Source organism: Enhydra lutris, unplaced genomic scaffold, assembly GCF_002288905.1.
Source record: "Enhydra lutris kenyoni isolate GAN:26980312 unplaced genomic scaffold, ASM228890v2 scaffoldscaffold29, whole genome shotgun sequence".
Lineage (NCBI taxonomy): Eukaryota > Metazoa > Chordata > Mammalia > Carnivora > Mustelidae > Enhydra > Enhydra lutris.
This window is the reverse complement of record NW_019154113.1, coordinates 14,642,669-14,669,786: the sequence shown is the minus strand read 5'-3', so window position 1 is coordinate 14,669,786 and position 27,118 is coordinate 14,642,669. Positions and strand designations below refer to the sequence as shown.

Here is a 27,118-nt window from a genome sequence, read left to right as displayed (position 1 = left end):
AAGAAGAGACCTGGAAAGGACAAATCAAAACAAAGAAGGGCCGCACCGTACTTCATTCTAAGCTTCAGTCCCTGGGCAGACATCCACAATTTCTGCTCTTTCTCCGCTCATGAAAAATGGTGAAGTTGCTCTGTGAATGTTGACTACACTCTAATTGTTTTGATGGTAAATGAGGCATGAAACCTATTGTCAAAAAACACGTTGTTCGGGATGCAGAGCCATATTTTATCTCCCCAGCACATCACTCCCCAGGGGTAAACACTTTCTATGGGGCCGAAGAGATTCAAAATACCATGTCCTCGCGTTTCTTTAAAGACAGAGTTTTAGGGGCGCCTGGGTGGCTCAGTGGGTTAAGCCTCTGCCTTCGGCTCAGGTCATGATCTCAGGGTCCTGGGATCGAGCCCCGCATCGGGCTCTCTGCTCAGCGGGGAGCCTGCTTCTCCCTCTCTCTCTGCCTGGCTCTCTGCCTACTTGTAATCTCTCTCTCTCTGTCAATTAAATAAATTTAAAAAAAATCTTAAAAAAAAAAAAAGACAGAGTTTTAGGTAAAAACCTGCCCTTTACCTTCCCTAGTATTTCCTTCTGTGCAACTAAAAAAGAATCCTCCTGAAGTCTGCAAGCCTGTCCTACAGAGCATGCCCAAGGAAAGGTCAGGTGGGGAGGGGGGTGGCAGACCTCTCCTCTTGAAACCATATGGAGTGCGGTGTTGATAAACATTAGTCACACCCTTCGTATTAGAGGGAGAGCCCTGTTGCTAACTGAATCCCTAGGATTTGCTTGGCTTTCCTGATTATTATATCTTGTGATGGAGCCCTATTCATCAGAAACTAATCAAAGGGTACTCGAACAGCCTGCTGTTGATTGCAAACCAACAGATTTAAGTTCCCCTCTGCCATCCTTTAATGGATATACGCTTATTGGCTAGAATATTTACTGGGTCAAGATAGGTTCACGGTGATTTTCCTCTCAGGTAGTTTTGGGTCCTTTGGGCAGGAACCACATCTACTTTGATCAACTGCCTGGATGAACAGAAAGACGGATTGAGAGACACACATTTGGGTGAAATGGGCAAATTCCATCCTGCTGTCGGCACCCAAACTCAGTGCCTCTTAAACTGAATTCAAATCTAATTAAAACACACACATGAAAAAAATAAAATAATAAATAACACACACACATGAATCACATCCTGCGTGTAGGTATCCTGCCCTTAAGAAGCTGCACCAGCCTAAGGAGGGCCAGAGGTCATGGAGGATTTCAAGCTTCAGGACGCATGCGTTGCTTGCGACTGAAACATTAACAGGAGTCTGGGGTGGCAGGGAGGAGCGGGAAATACCATCTTCTTACGACAACCCACACAGCAGCCATTGTATTTGAAGCTCAACACCAAATTCTTTAGACTTGAATTAGAAGAGGCACTTGTTTGATAGATTTCCTCTTGTTCCAGTTTGCAGGCAACTAATCCTCACTGCCCTGGATCAAACAGACGGGCTAATCCTCACTGCCCTGGATCAAACAGATGGGCGCAATCAATTCAGGGAAAGCAAGCAATGCCAGGTCTGCTCAATCTTCCCTCAATGAGCCGCAGAGAAGAAGGTGGGGTGTGGGGGGGAGAAAGAAAGAAAATTCAGGCATGCCTGCACCCAACATAGCTTAGCAAAGGAAAAGATGAAAAGACAAGTTGAAATATGTATCCTGGCAGGTGGAAGCACTTGCTGTCAGAGGGAAGACGCTGACCCTCCACAGTGATGCCCAACGCGCCACGCCTGGGGGTGCTGAGCGGGACTGAAGGGAGCAGGGGCGGACAGCAGTCGGGATGATGTCAAAACAAAAGAAATCAGGGCCAGTGTCTCGAGGGAGGAAAGAGGTCCAGATTTACTTAGGTCTCCATGGTCTGTGATCTACAGTACAGTGTGATGAGTAAGTTAATTACTGCATTTAGGTAATTAAGTCTCAGAGAAACCAGGACCTTCCAAAGCAAAATTAATTTACGCTGCTAGATCTTTCCAGGCTTGACTGGCCATTTGGTGAGAAGTCACGTTGGAACCGCAGCCTCACAGAGGCAGGAAGAAGATTAATGAAAATATGCTAGAAATAAAACAGCCCCAGTATCAATGGCTTGCTCTCTGCCTTTGGACGGGAAGGGCATGAGGAGATGCTTCCTGGTTTACCAGCAGCCACTTCCTCCCCCAGCAGCTCAAGGCCCCATCCATTCCCTGCCTCAAAGCATGGCCAATGACTTAGTCTTCTTTGACTCCTCTTTTCTTGGTCCTCTCTTCTCCCACACGGCCATTCTATCTTTCTTTTTTGCCCCCTGCTTCTGTTTTGATCAAGTCTAAAATATCTGTCTATAGTAAAGGGCATCGAAAGAGCTCATTTGGATAATGGCTCTCCCTCTCTTGACTCAACACCATGAATGATCCTCACAGTTCTTGGAGATCCCTCATTCCCCTGCAGTGGCCCTGAGTCAGGGTCTCCAGGCCAATATATAAATCACCGTCAGGTGGTTCTTCTCATGATCTGACAAGGAACAGTGCTTTTTAAGAACAGGGAGAGTCAAATATTTCTTGTCCCCAAGTTCCTAGATGTTGGCCATGAGATTGCCCTTTTTTGCTGAGTAATGGCTCTGAAATGATGCCTGTATACATACAAACACACTACTGGCAAGAGTCACATAGGTCGATGTGTGTGTGTTCGCTAAGCTGCCTCTTCTCTACCATAAGCAAAATGTATGAATAATGCATGTTTATAGATACACATAGCTTTATATATGCTTTTATGTGTACAAGTAGGCACCATTCTCCCTGTGTTCAGCAAGAAGTGAGGATGCCCCGGGTCTGGCTCCAGTAGACCACCACTGTCCTTACCTTCAGTTGGCGGCTCCTCCATATGGTCTCCTCGTCAAAGACCTGTAGGACCACTTGGCTTTCATCTCCAAGACGGGCTCCGATCGGAACACCAAGGTCCAAATCTCCCTCCCATCGCTGTGAGCGACTTACCGTTGGAGGTGGTGGTCCAGGGCTTCTTCAACCGCATTCAGGAGAGTCGTGGCCCGGGTAAGGAGCTGATGGCTGCAGCTTACGGACTTGAGTTCCAAGATGAGTAAACTCAAGCAGAACATGGCTCCCATCTCCTCCAGCTCACTGGTGCCAAACTGGAGACCCTGCCAGGTAAATAAAACCATCAGAAGAGACTATATAATGGGAATGGAGTGAAGACAATTTGGAATAGAGAGGGAGAACTCCTGGACACATGACTATCACAGAAATTGAGAATTAATAGCATTTATCAGCCCCTGTCTAATGGGCTTTGCTGGGTGCTTTCTGGATTGGTAGTTCTCAGTCTGCGTTATGTGTCAACCAGGGTTTCCCAGAAGGAACCCCCCCACCAAGGACAATAATGCGCTGGCAGGGGTCCTGAAGGGCAGAGAGGTATGTGGCATTCCAGGAGTCACTTTCCCCTCTTTAATCAAAACAACAGTGCTTCCATTTGTATTTTTAAAAAGGGTTCCACTGTTGAAACAAAAGATTGTAAATGACTGTATTAAGAGATGCCCTTTCCTTTCCATAAATCTGTCAACCAGTGGACAAGAATGAGGGAGATCCTTCATATATAAATACCAAAACTTAAGGACAACAACACCAGCATTTATTTAATCTGTACTGTGATAGTACATGAGAACAAAGCCATGATATTCACTCTATGCTATTACCCATGAAGCAACCTACAATAATAAACAATTTTATTGAGCATTTACTAGGTGCCACATGCTGTTCTGAGCCCATTCACATGCATTTAATTCAATGAATACTTATTAAAGTTATATGAGGTAGGTGTTGCTATTTCATCCATTACACAGGGAAAGGAGAGTTAGACCCATGGCGATGATAGTTTATCCATGAGCGCACAGTGATAGGGACTAGCAAGTGAATCATGAGTTGACTCTTCAACAAAGTGTTGTACAAAAACTAGGAAGGACCCCATTACATAATGAAGTACAAATTGCATGGTTTTTGAAATTAGATAGGAATTGGGTTTGAATCCTGACTTCACCATTTTCTGATTGTGTGATCTTGGACTTAATGAACACTATTAGCTCTAATTTTCTCATCTGAAAAATGAGATTAAAATTCTTCCCTCCACACGCTTGGCCATGTGGTGATATTCCAGGGTCTACAAAATGCTGGTCAATATCAGCTCAATTTCTCCTTCCTTATGCCTAGCAAATATATCTAATATGACAGAATTCAACGTGGTCCTGAGTTCTCTATCTCTATAAATACATTTCATTTCAATGAAAAATTATTAATAGTTGAATATTATTTTTTAAAGAGATTTTCATATACAAATAGCAGTGATACAGGAAACAGAGATGTAATAGTAAAAATCCAAAAAATTGGTCATAAGCATCACAACGGAAAACAAAATTCCAAACTGGGAATTTATCAGCCTCACAAAAGAATTTCTAGGTAAAAGGATAAAGGAAAGTAGGTCTATTTCAGCTTATTTCAAAGTTGTTTGAAAATTTGATTTGCTGCATGTTTGGACATCTGTTTTCCTAAAGAAAGGAGACACTGCTTCAGAGTTAAGGGAAGTCTGTTCTTCTGTAAACAACAGAAATGGGAGGGGAAGACAGATGTTTAACAAGTTTTCTTAAGTGGGTAGAAAAGATCACTGTTTAAAGAGAGAAACATCTCAGTCTCTTTCCATGAGCTAAAGTTCCAACCTTGTTCTTACACCTTATTTTCCTGGCTGTTCTTCTTCCTTCTAGAATGGTCAGCTGAGTGGGGAGTTACAAAGCGAAGGCCATGCCCTCCTCCTCAATCAGCCACCTCGCTGGTGGCAAGAAAGAGTAAACAAGGAGAATATGAACTAAATACGGCCCCTCAAGGCAGGCAGGATGCCTGATACATATGTGTAACCCCAGCATATAGCAGAGAACATACAGGTCAAAAGAAGGACAAGTCCTTGGTGGAAACAAATCTCATTGCATGAGCCATCTTGATAGGTCAGGGGCAACACAACACCATGGTATAAGTCAGCTTCTATAAAAAACAGCCAAAACGATAGCAATTTTATAACAAAAAATATTTCCATATCCCAAATATCAGTCCATTTATTTCAAGCAATGGTTGGTATTCTAAAAAAGACTTGTTGAGGGCACCTGGGTGGCTCAGTGGGTTAAGCCGCTGCCTTCGGCTCAGGTCATGATCTCAGGGTCCTGGGATCGAGTCCCACATCGGGCTCTCTGCTCAGCGGGGAGCCTGCTTCCCTCTCTCTCTCTCTCTCTCTGCCTGCTTCTCTGTCTACTTGTGATCTCTCTCTGTCAAATAAATAAATAAAATCTTTAAAAAAAAAAAAAGACTTGTTGAGAAGACCTGTATTAAAGGAACTTGTACCACTTACTGACTTTGTGGTCTTGAGTAAATCACCTAGTCCATTTTGATCTCCATTATGAATCTTTCTTTAATACACTCTTTTTACTCTCACCCAGTATCCAAAAAATTTATTGATATGGATAGTCTCCTCTTACCGCCATACACAATCTAGAAGTGAAATCCTCAAAGGCAAGGACCGAGCATGATTCCTGGCATGGAGCCAATAGCCTATTATATAGCTTATCTTCAAAATATGAGAAATGGATAAGCAATGGCCTTACATGGATGGCTATGGAGCAGCATGAACGTACCGTCTCTTGGATACACATCCTATTTGTCAAGTGGAACTTCGCTTTTTTGGGTTGCAAGTGTATGAATGCCTTTAATTATGTTCCGCCACTGCCAAATGTCATGAAGAGTGAAATACTTCATTTTTGCTTCAGGGATGCATTCACATCTCTGGATATGATCCAGAAAACAGGTAGACAAAATTTAGAAAGCCTGAGATCTGCTTGCATCAGTAATCATGAGTCTACAGTCACAAGTTCATAAATGAATCTGGCTTTGGGCTACTTTAAAAGTGAGTCTTATTAAAACAGAGACCCAACTCTCCTCTCCTCTCAGCCTATATGTGTTAATTACGATTTTTTTCTCCACAGCCAGTAACAGAAAGACTGACTATAGTGACTTTAACATGAATGGAGTTTTATTTTCCATGATAAGTTTTCAGGTAGAAAGTTCATGGCATTATTTCAGTGCCCTAAGAAAATCAGGACTACCATATCTGTCATTCTCCAGGTTTTCTCACAATTGCAAGGAGGCTGCTGTAGCTCCAGCCAGCACATCATTCAAGGAAGGAGAAAGAGAAAATGGAGAATGGAGGTACCAGCACACTCTTGCTTATATTTTATTGGCCAGAGCTGTGTAATAGAGCCAACTCCAGCTTTACAATGGTCTGGGAGCTGAAATCAGAATTTTTGCTTGTTCAACTACTTTAAAAGAGAAAGGAAAGTGAGAACAGTGTTAGAAATGAGTGTTAGGGGAGCCAGACAGTTGATTCACATGTACATTTGTCTCCATAATTGGCTACTACCCTCACCATCACACAATTTTTAAGTACCATAGATATGGGAGGAATATTTGTGTTAATTAAGAAAATTACATATTGGTAAGATAAACACAGGGTCCACAAACATGTTTAAAAAGTATATATATTGATAATTGGTGAGCAAAAGGAGAAAAGGAATTAATAACCAAGCATGGAAAAAATATTTTATTTTATTATTTAAATAAAAATGCCTCTTACACCCAGCAAATGGGTAGAAATATATTCAAATTTATGATACATAGTGCTGACTCTTATGATAAAAGCTGGCACATATCAAAATGCAATGACATCTGACATGGTAATGCCACTTCTGAGAATTTTTCCTGAGGGACTGATTCAAAATAAAAGTGAAGCTATAGGCATAAAATATATATACTGTGTCAAAGTTATATGTAATACTCAAAATTTGAAGGAAATAAAATACTAAATATCTAGTAAGGAAGAAATGGCTAAGGAAATTATAATGGAATAAATTTGATGAGTTACAATAAAGCCATTAAAGCAATAATTATAACAGCCATTTAACAATATGGAAAATGCTTATGATTTAACCACAGGTGGGTTTGAAAAAAGCAAAGTACAAAGCACATAATGATGTGATTTCTGGTGACCATCTCACAATGAAGACGGAGGTGACCACTACCAATACCACATACACCCTTTGGACATTTTTGGTGTGATTTGCTGATAAAACAGAAAAATTTGGAGGAGAGATGTTATCAAGAGAACATCTGCATACCAGAAACTTTTTAAAAAAGTTTAGCATGCTAATAAAGGAGGAGACTTCCCTTCCACAGTACACTCCTGAATTACATTTAGATTTACTTTTATTTCTTTTACGTGTAATTTATTGACACTACAGACTGGTGTATCTCATCAGTTTCAGAAAACTGTAAGCCACTGTCTCTCTGGGTGTTGCCTCTCCTCCTTTCCCCCGAAAGAAAGCAAAGACAAGCATAACACTCCTATTAAACTTATTTATTTTTACTCTGTTGTCCATATCTCTTACCTTTACTTTAATATTTTTTAAATTTCTCTCTATCAATACAATAAATTCGGAGTATCTTTTCATATCAATGTTCCGTTTTAACAATTTGCTCTCCAGCTTCACTGAATCTGCTCTTTGACTCATTCATCTCAAAAACTGTCTCTGGAACACTATAAACATGATTATTTTATATTCTCCTTCCCGATTAGTCCTGTATATATGGTCTTTGTGGGCATCCATCATTTGTCCGTCTTCCTGTTTAATGTCAATACTGTAGACTTGCCTGCTCAAATACTTTATGATATTTTGAGACTCTAAATTCATATTTTTTTGAACTTGAAGAAAGTCTCTGTGGATAGGTCTCAAGGCTCTTTGCTCCAGAGTTTGTGTTTCCTTCTACGAGGTACTTGGGGACTACACATCGGGGACCACTACCAGCTGAAGCCTCAGCTTGAAGCCTTTAGGGCCACAGCTTACACTTAAGCTTTGACCCCTAATCTGCTTAAAAGAGGATTTGTGTTTAGAAATTATGAATGAGGACTTTTCCTTTTCTGTCTGCTATACCCAAAGCCATGGCCAAGACAGTCAAGCATCCTCACATTCTCCCTTCACACACTGTGATGTCACTGATTCAGCAAGATGTCCTCATCTTTGGAGATCCTGCCTTTATGTGGTGCTCTTCACTTGGTCCTCAAAGTTTGCATGGGCCTCTGTTTCCATCCCTAAACCCAAGTTGTAAGTGGAGAGGAATTAGTATCCTGTAGATCCAATAGTCTTATAGATCCAAAGATCTACAACACCTTCTGGCAAAGCCTATCTCTTTTGGTAAAATTGGACATGATTCAACAGCCTCTAAAGCACACACAGGGAAAATGTTACACCTATGCACAAATACTGCAGTTAAGAGGATGACATTCTGAAACACCGAACAAATATCTTTTTTTATGAAAAAGATTTACTGCCAGAAATGAGAAAAATTTGAGACATTTCTTGTTTATAGTCTCATAAAGGATTGAGAGTAGATTGCATTGATAAAAGTACAGTTAAAGATGTGATAGGAGCTCAGAAGTAACTATATGTTGAGATGGGAAATATAATTTTTATATTAAAGAACAAATGGAAAGAATTAACAGACTGTTCAATACAGAAAATAAAATCCATTATGTAGCAGACAGCCTCAAGAAATTTCCCAGTATTTCAAGGAAAAAAATAGGTTAAAATGATGACATATATATACATATTATATATATATATATGACTGGCATATATGTGTATATATATGTGTATGTGTGTGAAATATATATACACATATATATGTGTATGTGTGTGTATTATTCATATATATATATATATATACATGAGAGTAAGAATTTTAGAGCACCTTAAGGAAAAGTGATCTAATTCCCTTTCTAATTTCAGATTCAAACAAGTTGGGTTATCACCACAGAAGCCAAGAAAAAGAAAAAAGAGGGGAAAGGGGATGAGGAAAAGGAAGGAAGAACTATTTTGTATTTTAAAATAATGGAGTACATAGTTGGCTCAGTCAGTTAAGCATCTGCCTTTGGCACACGTCACGACCTCCAGGTCTTGGGATTGAGTCCCACATCAGGCTCCCTGCTCAGTGGGGAGCCTTCTTCTCCCTCTGCTCCTCCCCACTGCTCATGCTCTCTCTCTCTCTCTCTAATAAATAAATACAATCTTTAAAAAAAATCAGTCTGCAGATCAGACACTTTCACCAAATATATGAGACATAATTAATAAAAAGAAACAAGAAAAGCATTGGGGACTCTATAAATAATCAAAATTAAAGAACCTAAAATTGGGGCACCTGGGTGGCTCAGGGGGTTAAGCCTCTGCCTTTGGCTCAGGTCACGATCTTTGGGTCCTGGGATCGAGCCCCGCATCGGGCTCTCTGCTCAGTGGGGAGCCTGCTTCCTCCTCTCTATCTGCCTGCTTCTCTGCCTACTTGTGATCTCTCTCCCTCTGTCAAATAAATAAATAAAATCTTAAAAAAAAACCCTGACATTTAGTCACACTCATAAATATCAAAGACAATGAAGCAACATGTACAGAATTGGGAGGAAAAGTTGTGCCTCAAGAATGTTGTTTATGTGTGATGGCCTCAAGGAGAGAAACCCAAAGAAGAGAAGGCATTAAATATAAACCATACTGCATGGAGCACTGGGTATGGTGCACAAATTTTGGAACACTGAAAATAAATAAAATTAAATAAAATTTTTAAAAATTTAAAAAATGTAAACCACACATAGATAAAGTATCAAAATGTCTCTTAAAATATTTACATTTACATTTACAACATCCAACACATCGAAACAACCTAACTGTCCATCAGTAGATGAATGGATAATAAAGATGCGTGTGTGTATGTGCGCACGCATGCGTCTCTGTGTGTGTGTTGTGGAATATTACTCAGCTATAAAAAGGAAGGAAATCCTGCCATCTGTTACCACATGGATGTACCTGAAGGGCATCATGACAAGTGAAATAAGTGAGGCATAGAGAAATAAGTACCGTATTTTCTCACTTATTTGTGGAATCTAAAAAAAGAAAAAAAGGTGAACTCATAGATTAGGAGAACAGATTGATGGTTGTTAGAGATAGAAGGGTAGGGGGTAGGAAAAAGGCACAAGCTTCTAGTTATGAAATAAGTATGTCATGTAATGTAATGCACAGCATGGTAACCATAGTTAATACACTGTATTGTTTATTTGAAAGTTACTAAGAGAGTTGAACTTAAAGAGTTTCCCTCACAAGAAAAAAAATGTTGTAACTACGTGTGGTGATTCAGGCTACCAAGATTTATTGTGCTCATTTCACAATATAGACATATGTTGAATCACTGTGTCATATACCTGAAACTAATATAATGCTATCTGCCAATTATATCTACATATGCCTACATAAACCTACAGATAATACATATATCCACATACAGACATAACCCAATTAAAGAAAATGTTGTTTGTGTTCAGAAATAGGAATATATAAAAATAATTACGCAGCATGATCTAGAGAGTATTTTTCTAAGAAAGGCAGGGGGATGATATCACTAGGAAATCTACTAACATAAATATTAGTACATAAATAAATCAAAAGCCAGAAGAGTGAAAAACAAGAACTTCTGGATGGATGCATCCATTTCCAATACAAGTCTTAGTATCTGAGCTCTTTCTAGACCTGAGGAGGCAGCATGGCGGGGTGGGTGTCAACACAGGCCCTGAGGCCCAGGTTGCTGGCATCCCAATTCCAGTGCCGCTACGTGCTAACTGGTCTTGGGGCAGTCATTTGACCTATTAGTGTCTCAATTTTCCCATCTGTGTAATGGGGAAAATAATAATACCTCATGGAGGTATGGAGATAATTCAATGAGTTTTATATATACAAATTTACATTGGCACTTAGCCCCTTGCAGGTTATACAAGTATATATATTACCATTAATAATAGCAAATGCTTAGATAAACCAATATTCCAAACCAGACTTGACATGAACAGTCCTTATTAAAACTATGACCAAAACTAGGGCCTGCTCTCACTACTGCTATTTATCATTTTTGATAGGTTCCAAACAATTCAATAAGATAAGAAAAAATGAGTCATACATATTAAAAAGGAAGGAATCACATTATCATTATTTGAAGACTGATTATGTACTAAAACAAACCAAAGGAATCAACTAAAACAGAAAATCTATTAGATATAAAGCAAGACTCGAGTAAGTAGACAGGTTACAAATTAAACATCCAGAAATCAATTTTCTTTCTATAAACCAGCAAAATAAATTATTAAGTATAATAAAAACCCCATTCACAATAGGAACACAACTATAAAATATCTAGGAATAGAATTAATAATAAATACCCCAAGGGTTATATGATAAATCCCAGGACCTCACCAAGAGATAACAAGGAAAATTTAAAAGAATAAAGCAATATGCTGAATTCTGGGAAAGCAATACCATGCTGTATCAATTCTCCTCATATCAGTAAAACACCAATGGAGATTTTCAAACTTGGCAAATTAATTCCATTTTAGAAGAATAAATAGCGAAAGTATCCAAGAATAATTTTGAAATGAGGAGTGGAAAAAAAATAACAATGGGAAGATCTTATGCACTTACAATAATTCAATGCTACAGCATTAACACAAGACATGGCAAGACATGGTAGATCAAGAGAAGAATAAGGAGGGCACCAAAGCCTGTGGAATGTGTACAGGTTTGCATACAGTAAAGGTGCCTTCCAAGTCACCAGCAAATGGATTGTGATGGGGCTAAAATAAAAATCACTAGTTAATACTCCAGGGGAAAATCTTAACTCAAACACAAAATTATTCCATTTTGATGAAAGAATTAAATGTTTAAAAAAAAAACTTGAATGATTAGAGGAGGAATAAAACATATATTCCAATGTTCTATCATCTCCAGACCAGAAGAAGGTCTTCCTATGCGTATCCTCAAAGAAGAAACCATAAAGGAAAATAGTAATGATTGAATAAATAAAATTTAAATGTATCTCGTTAGCCTGAAATATCGGAAACCATGCTTTAAAAAAATAACAAATGTAATTGCAATAAAGGAAAAAAAATAACGTGATATAAAAAGCAAATTAATAGAGCAATGAAATGCCATAATTTGCTTTTCGATTCACGTTTACCTCTCACTCTCCAAATCATCACGCTCTGCTGGTAAAGGGCTATAAACAGACCAATCATAACCTGTTGCTGATGGAAGGTCTTATCACTGTGCTATTTCCATAGGGTAATTTGGAAATCCATTTCAGAAGCCTTAAGAATGTTTACCTCTTGGAGCTCACAATTCAAATTCCAGAAATTTATCTTAAGAAAATAATCGTAAGAGGAACAATAGAAAAAAAAAAATCCTAAATGTGTGGCAATATATTTCTAGTCAAATTTGAATGTATTCACAACATGGAATATTAAGACTGTGGTGTGTTTTGCCCCCAACACCATGGGGACAGACTCATGGGATAGCACCGAAGTACAGTAGGTTGACTAGAGTGTGACATGTCCGTTACGATCACAATTTTATTTAAAATTGTTAAAATGATTGATGTGTGCTAAAACATTCACAGCGGTTAGAAATACATGGTGAGAGGGGTGCATGTATTCTTTGTTTTCCTTATTTTATTTTTAATCATGAAAACTACAACATTGCTTTTACCATTCATACTTCCTTAAACAATGCGTGGGAGCCTGGAAATAGTAATGTATCTGAATTAATACCTTATTTTAGATACTGTGTGATTTAAAATTTAAAAGTAAAATTAAATTCAAAATTCAATCTTCTATATTGTTAGTGTAGTTAAATATTTCAATAAAATGAATTAAATATTTAATAATAACAAAAGGCAGAGGAACACTGGTTGGGCGTAGTCAGTTTCTCGAGGGCCCGCTTCTTCCTTCACGTGCTACCTGGCGTCCTCTAGGGTCTCTCCATTTCTCCGGGTCACTGGCCTGTGCCTGTTTTCCTTTTGGGGTAAACAGCCTGCAATAAGAAATCTATCCCCGGAAACATTCTCAGGATCTTCCCAAAGTGTCAGCGTGAGTTAGAGGCAGTGACTTTTAGAGTTTTAACCAAGTTTGGAGAGTCTGCAAAAAAATTAACTTTGCACACACTCTGCCTGGATGTGCACAGAGCAGGGAAATTCGAGCCAATCCAGCCCCTCAGATCTGGGAAGTCCCGCAGGCAGGCAGGCAGGCGAGCCGGAGGGTCGGTAGAGGGCTCCTCGGCTCCCCAAACCCATCAAACGTACTCTAAAGCTTCAGAACCCTTCCCCAGGCATGTTGGTGCCTCCGCCATCTGACGGGCTCCACTGCACACAAAGAAGCCCCTCTGTGTCCATCCTTCCAGCCCCAGCTTCCTGACCCATTGCTGACAGCTGTTTCTGTAGTAACTGCAAAAAGGCCCTACATTCACTGGAACAGCAGGCCTGAGGGTGTGGGCTGGACTTCCAATGTGTCCTTTATTTCAATGCTGGACCTTCCCTGCACCTTTTATTGGTGAATTCATGCGCAAGCCATGAATGACGCAGCAGACAGTGAACTCCTGGACCATGCATGTGAGGGTAAGTAGGAACAGAGCCTGAACCCAGGCAGCCTAGGATTTGAGCAGAGAGAGCAGTCTAAGCGAGCCCAACCCTCTTCTACAGATGCACAAACGGACCACAGCTTACACGAGTTTATGTAGCTGAGCACACCGAGGGTATAAAAAATGTTCCCCCGGCGCGAGTCAAACGTCCATGTCAATACACAGGCTTTAAACTTCACATGTTTGTTTAAAAAAAGCTTTTGGTGGTTTTGAGGTCATGTGTTCTTAGAGGTTATATGACCCTGTAAGTCCTGCGTTTTTAAAATTCCCCATTCCCTGGGCGCCTGGGTGGTTCAGTGGGTTAAGCCTCTGCCTTCGACTCAAGTCATGATCTCAGGGTCCTGGGATCGAGCCCCACATCGGGCTCTCTGCTCAGCAGGGAGCCTGCTTCCTCCTCCCTCTCTCTACCTGCATCTCTGCCTACTTGTGATCTCTGTCTGTCAAATAAATAAATAAATAAACAAACAAATCTTTAAAAAATAAATAAATAAAATAAAATAAAATTCCCCATATTCCCTTTCCTACCAGAAGGCTCACCCAGTATGGCACCAGGGGCATGCACAGCTCCAGCCGTGGACAAAAGGAGGTCATCCTCCTCTTCCACTATTTGCCACCCACTGTCCCTCGTCCTCATAGTCCCCTTCTCTTTGACCTGCAGCTCTGTCACTGGCTTCTGAAACCTGCCCTAGGCCATCTTGTAAGGTGACTACCAGGAACAATCTCTCTAGCTAGGGTCACTATGGGTTCTCTCAGACCCACTCTTAAGCTTCCCTTCTAGTGCCCCAGACTGGAGAGAAAAGAGAGAAGGTCCTCCTGCCTAGGCCCATATGAATCTTATACATATTGTATGAAACTCATCTGCAAAGGGCCAAGACTCCAGAAAGTAGATGCTGGTCACATCAACAGAGCAGAGTTCTGCTTTGCCAGGTTTCAATCCAGTTCAGTTTCTGAAGCCCGACCAGGTCCTGAGGGGCATGGCAGAGGAGCGAGGGAGGCTAGGATAGTGAGGGGGGCAATGGGAGGCTTCACTTGGTGGGCAGTGCCTCAGAGTCCAAAGGTGTGCAAGCATTTTAATACAGTGATAATCGACATGGCCATACTGGAATACCATCCCTGACCCTGACCCAGGTCTGAACACCCTACACCAGCCTATCCAAGTACAACCAGCCTCCTTGTCAGATGAGGCAGCAAGACACAAACCAAAGTACCTTCACGAAAAGGTAGGATGACATTAAGGTGAAGCCTCAGCTCCCAGCTTTCCCATATGTATGGTGGGTCCTCAGTGAGTGGCCCACCACACATGTCCTCACGGATCACACTGGAAGGCCAACAGCTTTTGCAAAAGGTATGCGCTCCGTGATGATACTCAGATCAGCACCTCTCGATGCATGATCTCCAGATTGGTGTTGGCCTGTTCACAAACACTGATCTGTGATCAAACAGGGGGCCTCAGCCTACATGTGAGTCAATCACATTATATAGAACATGTTTCTAGTTCAGATCTTCTTGCAAGGAAGGAAGCACCGTGATTATGTCCCTCTGCATTCCGGTACAAGTTCCTAATCTCTTTGCAGCAACAAAGGGATCAACAGCGCATGGCCCAGTTACTTTGTACAGCAATACTTCAAAACATCATCCCCAAGAAGGCCTCTGCTTGGACTCCTGCAAAGGGAATATTCTGGTAGTCAGTTGTCTGGAATAGGAATCTCAGCTCTGCCACTTCCTAGCCAAATGACCACGTTCAAGTTGCACAACCTCACCAAGCCCAATGTCTTCATCCTTAAAATGGGAAAACAGAACCTATCGCTTAAATGTTTTCGTGCAGATTAAATGGAGTATAATATGCACCTGCCCTGGGCAGAAGTGCCCTGGGCAGAAGTACAGGGTAGATGCCCTATCAACGTGCATTTCTAGCACTTTTTCCCACATGCACTTACACACCAGGGCACAGCAGAATCGCTACAGATTACAAATATACACACATATACCTATAAATACATGTATGCGTGCATGTGTGAATAGGCCCTCAGTTTTGCTTGGCTTTCATGTCCTTTCTTCCAATTTAAACCTCTGTTTTCCTCCAATATAACCTGGTCAGATGATGTGGATAAGACACAGAGGGGCAAACTATGGACCTTGACATTCAGGGAAGCTAGAGCTTTCATCCACCAATGGGCATCAGGTTACTGAACAGGGTGAGATAGGAGAATTGTATTCCTAGCATATGACATTTTTATGGAAAGGAAAAGCTGAATTAAAGAAAATACCGAGCTTGAGCAGAAAAGAGAGAAATCACCCCCAAAAGAAAGCTTCATTTGATAAATCAAGCAAGTTGGTCAAAGAGTAAGACGGAGCCACGTTACAGTCCAAGGGGACCAGAGTGACTTCGTGGGGAGCCCTGCACCCTGATAATATCTTAGCAACGTCGCCATTGCTACCACCGCTTCCCAAAACCCTAGACCAGCTTGTCTGGGGACTGTTTGCCTGTTGCAGCCATGAGGCTTCTAACGAGGTTTAACCAACCAACAGGGACCCATAAGTAGCTGATAACTGCTCTCCAATCACATGTGCATTTACGCGTGGGGTCTTCTAGGAGCATTCTCGGCTTCATGAAGAATTCGAGAGTTTTCTGAAGGTTGGTGAGCAGGCTCAGTTTCAGCAAGCAATTATGAGAGTCTACTCTCCACTCACTCATTCATTAGACATTTATAGCTCTCTGCACGTACATGACCTTGTGCTAGGCGTTACGGAAGGGGAAAGCATGGCCCCAGTGCTCAGAGGGCACTTCTGTGTCTGTCCCCTGCAGGGGACCACCTTCATTTCTCTATCTCTGTATCTCCCAGTGTATACAGCACAGGGTGTGATTTCGGAGTGCAGGGTGGGCATTTAGAGATCATAGAAAGAGACAGAAGAAGACACCAGTCTTCATGGATCCTACCGTCTATTAGGCAATACAGGACATACACTACAATGGAAAATATTCTGGATGTTGAGAGGAAGAATAATGGCTCTGGCATTAGCTGGACTTGGAAGCTTAAGGACCCGCAGATATATTTTGTTCGACCACTTTTCCTGCTCCTGCACGGTGTTATCAAGGTGGTCTAACAGAGCAGGTATAGCGATGGAAGCAGCAAGCCCCTGAACACATAACCATTTTACAACCTTTCTAACCTCTGCATTTTATCTGCCTAGCCCCTTCAGACATTCAAGTGCTGAGCATTTCTAGTCACTAACACTGCCCCTTTGATACTTTGGTTATTTCTTTTCAAGCTTCGCTTGACTGAATACTTTGGAGAGGGACGGAGAGGGAAGAAAACAAATACGAACAGAAAGAGGGGCTAAGATCCATTCGGGCGCACAGATTTATGTGTGGCTAGGAGTTGAACGTTACGATCCGAAAGACAGTATCTGACCAAAAGCAATATAACAACTTTATATTCAGTCGGCCAATGAGGCCTGACCAAATGCAGAGAAAAATCATCATTCAGGACTTAAAAGCAATGAGATGGCTGCATAAAATTTCCACATTGAGTTGATAAGTAAATTAAGAAATAAGGGTTAATTTTAAAGAGTTTGAACTAGAGGAATCAGGAAGAAAATTTTATTGACAGCACTGATTAATACAATTAACATTCGGGAGGGGAAAAAGATTATGTCTGAATCCTTCTAAAACTTTGCTGTTTTTCAGCAAATCACGCCTACCAAATTGCAAATAGATTTGGGACGTTGATGTGTGAGACCATAGGCATACATGTTGCATTTTAAAATATATGCACAGTGACAGTGCAAGAAGCAATGTGATTCATAAATTTATTTAAGAAAATTATTTTTGCAGACGCCTGGGTGGTTCAGTCGGTTAAGCGTCTGCCTTTGGCTCAGGTCATGATCCCGGGGTCCTGGGATGGAGCCCCATGTCAGGCTCCCTGCTCAGCAGGGAGTCTGCTTCTGCCTCTCGCTCAGCCCTTCCCCACTGCTTGTGCTCTCTCTCTCTCTCTCTCTCGCTTGCTCTTGCTCTCACTCTCTCTAAAATAAAATAAAATAAAATAAATTAATTTTTGCTATGTGCAGAGCATTGACAGATTCCCCCGCTGCAAGTCTAGGCTCCAAACCGTGTGGCCTTGACTGTGCCACTCAGCCCAGATGTAGGCATGAGGCCCCTGGTCTAGCAACACATTCAGATGAAAATGAAAAGGCTACTCTCCTTCTACCTGCTCGCTGCCTAGAGTGGCAGGCTGACATTTTCTGCAGGGAACCCTCTCTTTCCTGTGCATGTAGGTCTAAACACCCCTGGCTCTGCTTCCTGGATAAAGGGAACGTGCTAAACCCCTATCAATCCAGGAACAGTCGCACCACGACTGCCAACCATGCACCTGTGGCTTTGTGATTCCCCAGGGTTTGCTTCTGTGTAGGGAGGCCTTCAGAATCCATGAGCAGAGAAGTAATAATAATAGTAATAAACACAGGAGCAGAGCTGAGCACTGTCAGGCTATAATCGCTCTGGCTACAGAGCAAACAGTCCTACGGTCAGCCCGTGCAGCTTTGATACCCAAGTGCTCAGGAGGAAACAGCTGGAAACCCCAGCAAGCGGGAGACATATTAGCAGGCTGTGTTCACTTCAAAAGGGGAGAATGTTTTATTTCGTAATGGAACTCTTCCCAATCAGTCCTGTCTTCTCCCTTCCTGCCCACAGCCTCCTTCGGCTGTCTCATTTCTTACAGGAAGGGGGAGTGTTCAGGTTAGAGCCTGTTGTTGGCTAAAGAACAGGGATGTCCCATCAGGGAAAGAGACTTCGAAGTTCAAGGTGCAGCGGCAGGGTAGAGAAAACAGGAGCGGGCCGCTGAAGTCCCCCAGAGGGGACGGCCGATGCTTCCCAGGGAGGGAGAACCCAGGTCCTGGGCACAGGGCTGAAGACATACCAGGTGCACCTGCAGACCCAGAGCTCAGCACCTTGACCTTCTGATGCCCGGACATCAGCAAGGTCTGATTTTAACAAGACCAAAGATCTCCCTGCTCCAAATCATCCCCTCGGCCAATGTGACAATGCTCAGATGTCTCCTATTAGTAACCCTTCAGAACAATATCCATGAATAAAATCGCACCAAGTCCTGTTACAGCTTATAAGGCACTCCTGCCACCTGGCCATTCACTGGAGGTTTGGGACTGGAGGAAATGAGACAGAGAACAGGTAAATTCTGGAAAAAGTATCAGGAATCTGGAAATTTCCAGGTTTTCTATGCCCTTCTTGAGGGTGGGGACCAGGGAAGGACGGATAAGTAACAAAGGAGGCAGGAATTTCCTTAATTAAAAAACCCCACCTTCCTTGTTTTCATAAACACCCCCTTTTGTTTTCTGTGCAGTACAACCAACCAGCACGGACTCTGCGTGTACAGGAGGGACGTGACCATGACCCAGCCACCGAACCCGCGTGGTGCTTGGCATTACGTCCTGCCAGATTGCTTCGTTGGACACGGTCTTCCTCCCGCTCTGGAATGAACGTGCAGGCAGAGCACGACTTCTAGCTCTTATGGGACAGAAGTTCAAGTTAGAAACATCCTGTGAAGTAGGTAGATAGGTAATTTAATCCTTATTCAAAGGCAAGGGTTCTCCTGGTCAAGGTTGCTTCCTTCCAACTCCTTTATTGCTATTTTGGTGCCTCCCGTTAGACCCAAGGAGAGGGCATAAGAAGGAAAGGTCCAGTCTCATTGGGTGGGTGCGGTTACCCTCTGACGCAGGGACCACCTGGTGGCCGAGGAGAGATGTACAGCTGTTATTCTCTGGAAGGTCCTGACTAAGCAGATAGATCTCTATCCCAGAGGGTCAATGGAGACCCTGCTGTGCGGACCCTACAGAGCCCTCCCTCTCCCGAATCATGGTTGGTGGTTCTCTACCACTCTAGATGGCTCAGGTGGGTGGAGCCTGAGGCGGTCCTTTGCTAACTCTCTTGCATCTGACCCACCATCAATGTACTTATTCAACCTATTGCTTATCCCCTAGATTACCTGGGTGGGAATTCAACCCCAATCCACAATGGTGCCCAGATTTCAGGGTCACATATTGGGGCTCTTTCTGTGTTCTCACTGAAGCTGCTCCTCCAGGCTTAAGGCAGAGCAGGGGAGGTGGGATGGAGTCCATAACACAATCTTATCCTCACCAACCTTCTTTCTACATTGGCCTCTTTCTACATTCTTGGTTTGGCTACCAGGTCCAAAGGTTACGGCATTTGATGGCACATATTTCCTTTGAACCCTCCCCCCCACCTCCAACACACAACTCTTTAATATTGGGCAGCATATATGCTTGGGAACTTCAGTGGTAATTTTAACACCCGATTACATTCTGAGTCCACTCTAACATTCTGGATTTTCTATATAAGAGTTGAGGGCTTTGCACTGATTTCCCCAGTCTCTTATACAAACTTATTTATGAAAAATAGGCTCACTGATCGTAGGGAGGACCACAGTCTCTGATCAAATGGAAGCAAGATTCTAATGCTGTTCAGGGTGACAGAACAACTGTTCATCTCCAACAATCGTGCCTCCAGCCATGGAGAAAACCCTTGTGCTAAATACCCAGGACCCATGAAGGCACTTGCAGATGTAGCTTGTTTTAATTCTCTTTTTACCCCCTTTATTTCATGTAATAAAGGGTTGATTTCCTTTACTTTATGGTAATTGTGTGGACAAATCCATGTGTAAATGTCACATTTTTAAGCATACACACAATAATAACATATTTTCATCACTCCAAAAAGGAAGACTTTTTAATCATTCCCTTAGTTTGCAAACTAAGTTCCCTAGGTAGGGCCTTTGTTTTTTCTTTCTTCACTCAGATAAACTGTGCCCTCCTTGAGGAAACAGGTTTTGCCTTATGAATGTATCTATGTCTGTTTCCCCTTACTCAGACCTTGCATTGATTAGACATTGACCGGTGTTTGCTGAATAGGGAGGCTTCTATTGAACATCTCCTATCAGGCCTTCTGCTGAGAATCTTCCAGGCATTATCTCAGTTCTCATCTCAACCCTGTAAAGGGTGATGTTGACATCTCCATTTCATTGTTGAGAAGACCAGAGCACAGAGAAATTACGTATCTGGTCAAGGACCATCCAGTTGCTAATTTCCAGACTGGGGATGTGAACCCCAAATTGTCTGGCTCTGAATCCATGTGGTCGTACAACAGTAATACATAGACCTTCGTGGTCAGTTTAAGTATCAGGTCCTTCACTGATGTAAACACTCTAGTGTGTTTCTGTTAGGGTTCATTCATTCATTCATTCATTCAATTACTTGTTTATTCTTCTAGGTTTCCACATACTGCGAGTGAGGACTCTGGCAGATTACTTAGCGTCCAATCCCACACCATAGAGACATTAATTGTCAGTTTAGGCACAGCCATAGGATCTCTTTTCTTGGAAAGTCTGTAACCCTATAGTATCCCCTCCCCAGCTAGATACTGCAAAAATAATAATTAAAAAAATGCTTAAAATAGGCAGTAAACCAATAGCAATCTTCTAGGAAATGATGCTAACTACAGAACATGCAACTCTGAACCCAGATATGAAATTTCTAACAAAGTATTAGAGGTCAAGATACAGGCATCAGACATCTGTCTTCTCTTTGGAAAGAGGTGTCAAGGAGGATGGCGATCGTGGTATAATTCCTCTGCCTGCCCAGCATCCAACAGCTGTCCAGCTCTAGCCTCCCAGCTTCCTCAGTGTACGTTAGATCTATAGGACCTGCATCTCAGCAAGCATCCAGCCAGCCAGAAAGGAAAGGCCAATCTTTCTTTCTTGCAGCCACCTCCAATTTCTACCACCAACTACTCTGGAACTCTTAGCTAACTCGGCTTCTGAGGACAGAGGAAACAGGAAGCATTCTCACTTGAGCCTGGTCTTGCATGAGGCTGTTGATGACAATTCCCCCAACCCTGCCCTGCCAGTCTCCCTTCCTGTATTTTGCAGTGGGGTGTGGTGCCAGGAGAAGTAGGCTTAAATCGGACTCTTCTTAGTAAGTTCTGGGAAGGGATCTGCCCAATGAGTTTTTTGCTTGTTTGTTCTTTGGTTTTTGTACTTTTGTTTGGTTTTGTTTTCATGACTTTTACTGCAATCTACTAGCTGCAAATTCCAAAACTAGGGGAAGTCTCGATTAAAATTCTCCTACACTAGCAACCTGGATTATAATTCTGCCCTCATCAAAAATTTCGTCGGTGGGGGGACAATTTTGTGTGCAGTTTTGAGTATTTCTATGATGTCTCCACACTTCACCTGTATGATACAGTTGGAAGTGAGGTCCAAAGGCCAACTCCAATGCTTCTCCCAGTTCTGTGTGTGTGTGTGTGTGTGTGAGAGAGAGAGAGAGAGAGAATGGGAGAGCTCAAGCAGGGGGAGCAGCAGGCAGAGGAAGATGTAGGGTCCCTGCTGAGCAAGGAATCTAATGCAGGACTCTATCCCAGGACCTGGGATCAAGACCTGAGTCAAAGGCAGACCCTTAACCAAATAAGCCACGCAGGCGTCCCTATGCTCCTCCCAGTTCTAACCCTTCATGACTCACCTCATCCTGCTCACAAGGAGAGCTGCCCTCCTTAGCGCTCCTGTGACCATGTTTTTAAAATCCAACTCCAGGGACACCTGGGCAGCTTAGTTGGGTAAGCCTCTGCCTTTGGTTCAGTCATGATCTCAGGGTCCTGGAATCTGGCCCCATGTTGGGCCCCACACTCAGTGGGGAGTCCACTTCTCCCTCTCCTTCTGTCCCTCTGCCCAGTCATGCTCTCTCTTTCTCTCAAATAAATAAATAAATAAATAAATCTTAAAAAAAAAAAAAAAATCAAGCCCCAAACACAGAGCCAAGTGAGTCCTAGATTATTAGTGGGGGTCTTGGGGCAGACATCAGGAATGCGCATCAGCCTAGGATTCTGAGTGTGGAGTTTCTGTATCTATATCCTTGCATCAGCTTTGGGTCAGCAATCCTGGGAAAGGTCAAGACCTATGGTTCCAGGCAAGAGTCAGTCTACAAATGAGGGACACTGGCTGAACTTAAAGTCTAAGGAGGCCTCAAGAATTAAAACGGGGTTCCTGCTCTCATTTTGTGAGGCAGTTATTAAAAAAAAAATGAGATAACAATTATTAGTAGTATAAACATCTGGGGTAACACAGAATCATATTTAGTCCAGAATCATGAGAGACCAATAGGGATATCAGTGCCCATTAGTCATAGAAACAAAACAAAACAAAAAACCCTCATACTCAGACCTAACAAACATCAAAATTGTCCAGTCATTCTTTAAAAAAATACAATAAATTCCTTCCAAGTGACAAACACTGTTACATAGTTCTCAGGCTGAGGATACAAACCCCGCTCCCTCATGAAACTTAGTATAGAACAGTTACTTAATAATTGTTTTATTATAGTTTTTAAAATGCTGTGGTCAGGGGCACCTGGGTGGCTCAGGGAGTTGGGCCTCTGCCTTTGGTTTGGGTCATGATCTCAGGGTCCTGGGATCGAGCCCCACATCAGGTTCTCTGCTCAGCGGGGAGCCTGCTTCCCCCTTTCTCTCTGCCTGCCTCTCTGCCTCCTTGTGATCTCTGTCTGTCAAATAAATAAATAAAATATTTAAAAAAAAATACTGTGGGGGCACCTGGGTGGCTCAGTGGGTTAAGCCTCTGCCTTCGGCTCAGGTCATGATCCCAGGGTCCTGGGATCAAACCCCGCATCCGGCTTTCTGCTCAGTGGGGAGCCAGCTTCCCCTCTCTCTATCTCTTCCTGCCTCTCTGCCTACTTGTGATCTCTCTCTGTCAAATAAATAAATAAAATCTTTTTAAAAATTAAAAAAAAAATACTGTGGTCAAAAAATGCAGATACTGTGAGAACACATAAAAAGGAATCTAACAGAGCCCAGATAATTATGCTGATCAGGTCCTGTCACTTTATAAATAAATATACTCTAGACATATATACCATAGACATTTACAAACTAGGCACATAGACACATAAATACATAGATGGATGGAAGCATAGATGCGTTTGTCCCAGAGGAAGACCTTCCTCTTCCCTATGGTCCTTTCAGCTGGATTTAAGGAACAAATGGACATGAGACAAATTTAATAGACATACGTAAGGGGAATCCACATAGACATGGAAATTCCAAAGACGGTGAGGCAACAGGAAGATTTTATGAGCTAAAGAGAGGGGCAGGGTCTGAGAATACTGAGGGGAGAAAGCTCATTTGCAAGAAGTTGGAAAGGGATATTTGGAAAAACAAAGTTCCCCTATTATGCAGGTAAATTCTGGAGGTAAAGGGACTCTTTGTTATTCCAGGCTCCCCTTTCCAGTGCGAATTTAGGCAGTTTTGAGGAATACAGAGAGCTTCCTCTGTCAGGTTTTGATTATTTTTAACTCAAAATAATCTTTATGTCCAAGTGGCCCATCTTGGGATAGCCTGTCCTACTCCCCTACAGTTGGATAGATGGCAGATACAGATATATAGACATAGTTTAATCCCAAATAAATCCTAAAGAGGAGGTTGAGAGGAGGTTAAAGTAAGATGATCTTTGAACCCTCATTGAGCAGGACCCCTGATCTTACACCCAGGATGCTTTCTGTCAGGACATCATAGCTCCTTGCCTGCTGGAAGCCCTTACTCCCTATTCTCCCTTCTGGTATGCCCCAGGCCACTGGCCCATTTTATCCAGCCCAGACGTAGGAGACTTAACAAAGATGTGTCCTTGCCCACGATGTGAGACCAGGCCCCCTTCAGTTCAGACAGAACAAGGTTGGGAAGAATGAGTCCAGACGGAGGACACTGTAATCACCCATATAGCACATATAGCATTCCTGGAGAAAATTATTAACCACAACTTTGAAAAAGTGACCTGCATTTAGCAATAACACCCAGCCTTTCCCTGGCATTTTTATATCCTACTGTTAGTCACTTTTCCAACCCGTGGGGCAATGGATTTCCACTCTAAACGTCACTTCTAGTCGATATGTATACACACACACACACACACACACACACACACTGTTTTCTGCATCTCAATAGCTTTCCACACGCAGGGTAGTTCTGCCCCGAGGCTGGGTATAAATAAATTGACAGTCTGGTTTCCCACTAATGCCATCAGAGAAAGCGGTTTCAGAATACTAATCAGAAATTCTCATGAAGTAAGAAAACCTTGTGTCAAGAAGCAGGAAGCACTTTCTGGGGCCAAAAATCAATTGGTCAGAGGAACTCTGGGACTTCAGGGCACATGGAGTTGGCTTCAGGGACCAGAGAAAAGACTGCTTAGGGCTTGGCAAAATGACTAGGAGGAAGCGTTGAGCCTATCATCAAAAAGAAATCAAACGGATCAATGAGGAGGGTGAGGGTCTCCAATGCAGCAATAGTTGGTAGGAAAGGAATCAGTCGATCTTCAAGAGAGGTAAGTTCAAGGGCAGGAAACCAACATGGCTAGATGGGTTAGAGAGCTGGGAAAGCAGGTGGAAGCAAGGGCAAAGAAAATAAGATTTCACAGAGGGAGGGAGAGGGGAAAACAAAAGTCTGTCACATGGGGTACCTTGGTGGCTCATTTGGTTGAGCACCGACTCTTGATTTCGGCTCAGGTCATGATCTCAGGCTCAGGGGATTGAGTCCCACACTGGGCGCCCTGCTCAGTGGGGAGTCTGCTGGAGATTTTCTCCCTCCCGCTCGCTCTCTCTTCCTAAATAAATAAATTCTTTTATAAAACAAAAACAGGGGCGCCTGGGTGGCTCAGTGGGTTAAGCCACTGCCTTCGGCTCAGGTCATGATCTCAGAGTCCTGGGATCGAGCCCCGCATCGGGCTCTCTGCTCGGCAGGGAGCCTGCTTCCTCCTCTCTCTCTGCCTGCCTCTCTCCCTACTTGTGATCTCTCTGTCAAATAAATAAATAAAATCTTTAAAAAAAAAATAAAAATAAAAAAAAATAAAACAAAAACAGAGTCTGTGACATAAAAACTAATCACCGTTGACCTGTGTTTCTAGCCTCACATGGAGAGGAGGCATCTGCCCAGCTCTGTCCTACCCTGTCTGGGAAATAGGGCTTTTGTGATAAAAAGGACCTTTCTGATACTCACTAAGGAGGCAAAAGAACCAGAAAACATTTTATCACTAGATATACAAAGGCAGGAGCCTCAGGCTTACATTACAAAAGCTCACTTGAGTTTCCCACTTCATTTCCTGTTTCCAGTATTCTCTGCTGGAGAATAAACAGCGGAGAACACGGGGCTCCAGGTTCAAGGTAGGGAAAGGGCTCCACCCGGAGCTGCACTAAGGAGAGGATGGAGAAAGTCAAGGAGTGCCCAGGGGTTGTAAAACTCATATAAAAGTGGAGTGACAAGATCAGGGTCCTGTGCCTCAGGACAGAGGCACCCAAGGAAGTCCCAAACAACATGCACTTGTTTGTACTGAATTTGAAAGTCTGCAGGTTTATGAAGAGAGTAACAGGAAAACCAGGCTACAGAGATCAATGGTCAGTCAAATCAGAACCACGTCATGTTTTAAGATATATATATATATTATTACTTTTTGGTGCATAAAGGTCTTGTACCATCAAAGTCTGGCAGTGCAGAGGTCCACTAGATGCTCCCTTCAATGAAGAGCCAAGTATGATTCATAATTAGATCTCAGTGAGTGGCAAGGAAGCATTTCCTTTAGGACTGTATAACCTCGCATTAGTGGTAAAGTTGTTCTCCTAAACAATGTAAACAATACCCCCTAAACCTCCACGATGGTATCTGTGCACTTTTTAAACACTATTAATTTTGTTAGCCCACTCTTTCTTTCTAGAAATGCTGATCATACTCAAATTATTAGAAATTTCAAATTATTAAAGTAAAATTTAATGTCCTACACAGTTCTTTACCCTCTCCTAATTCTAATGGCTGAGAGCAAGTGATGAGTGTTTAATATAGAATGGGGGCTTCCTAGAAATCACACTTCCATTGCCAACGGCTGGCAGAAAAATACCCAAACTCATCAAAGACCGCCATGATTTCATCTATTAAATTAAGAGTATAAAAAAAGGGCCAGGTACCACGTTTCACACTCTGTACATATCCCATTTATTGTACTTAATTACACTTGTAATATATAACATCATAACATAATTAAATATAAGATATATTATATGATATATAATTTATAATATATTGTATAATATATAATACCTCAGTGGAAGTAGTCATTATTATCCTCATTTTACACGTGCTCAGGAAAGTGAAAGAACTTGCCCAATATTTCAGGTGTCCACCAGTCTTCCTGCTGTATCACACTATATTGTAAGGACCTCCTACAGTGGCCACACCATTCCTAAGCCCACAGCCAGATAGTCCTCTCACCATGTTTACTTCAACCCAGCCCCAACTCTCTACCAACTACCTCTCCTCCTAACTATCCAAATTGTATACCTTCTTGACGAATTTCCTGACCTCTACAAGCTAACAATGACTTCCCATCTCCCAAAGAACAGTAATGACAAAGATGGCAGCAGCAACAGCAGCACTGAACA

At 42.3% G+C, this 27,118-nt stretch overlaps 1 protein-coding gene across 1 annotated transcript in view; it reads right to left on the bottom strand.

Annotated features, from left to right (window-relative positions):
* Positions 1 to 2,995: 2,995 nt before the first annotated feature.
* LOC111152678 (ATP/GTP binding protein like 1) overlaps positions 2,996 to 27,118 on the bottom strand; it is a 438,273-nt gene continuing 414,150 nt past the window's right edge. Inside the window, exons 23-24 of the mRNA XM_022511237.1 lie at positions 13,465 to 13,476; positions 2,996 to 3,163 (exon numbers count right to left, since the gene is read on the bottom strand). Coding sequence (XP_022366945.1) covers positions 2,996 to 3,163; positions 13,465 to 13,476 — 180 coding nt within the window. The remainder of the gene's footprint in view (positions 3,164 to 13,464; positions 13,477 to 27,118) is intronic.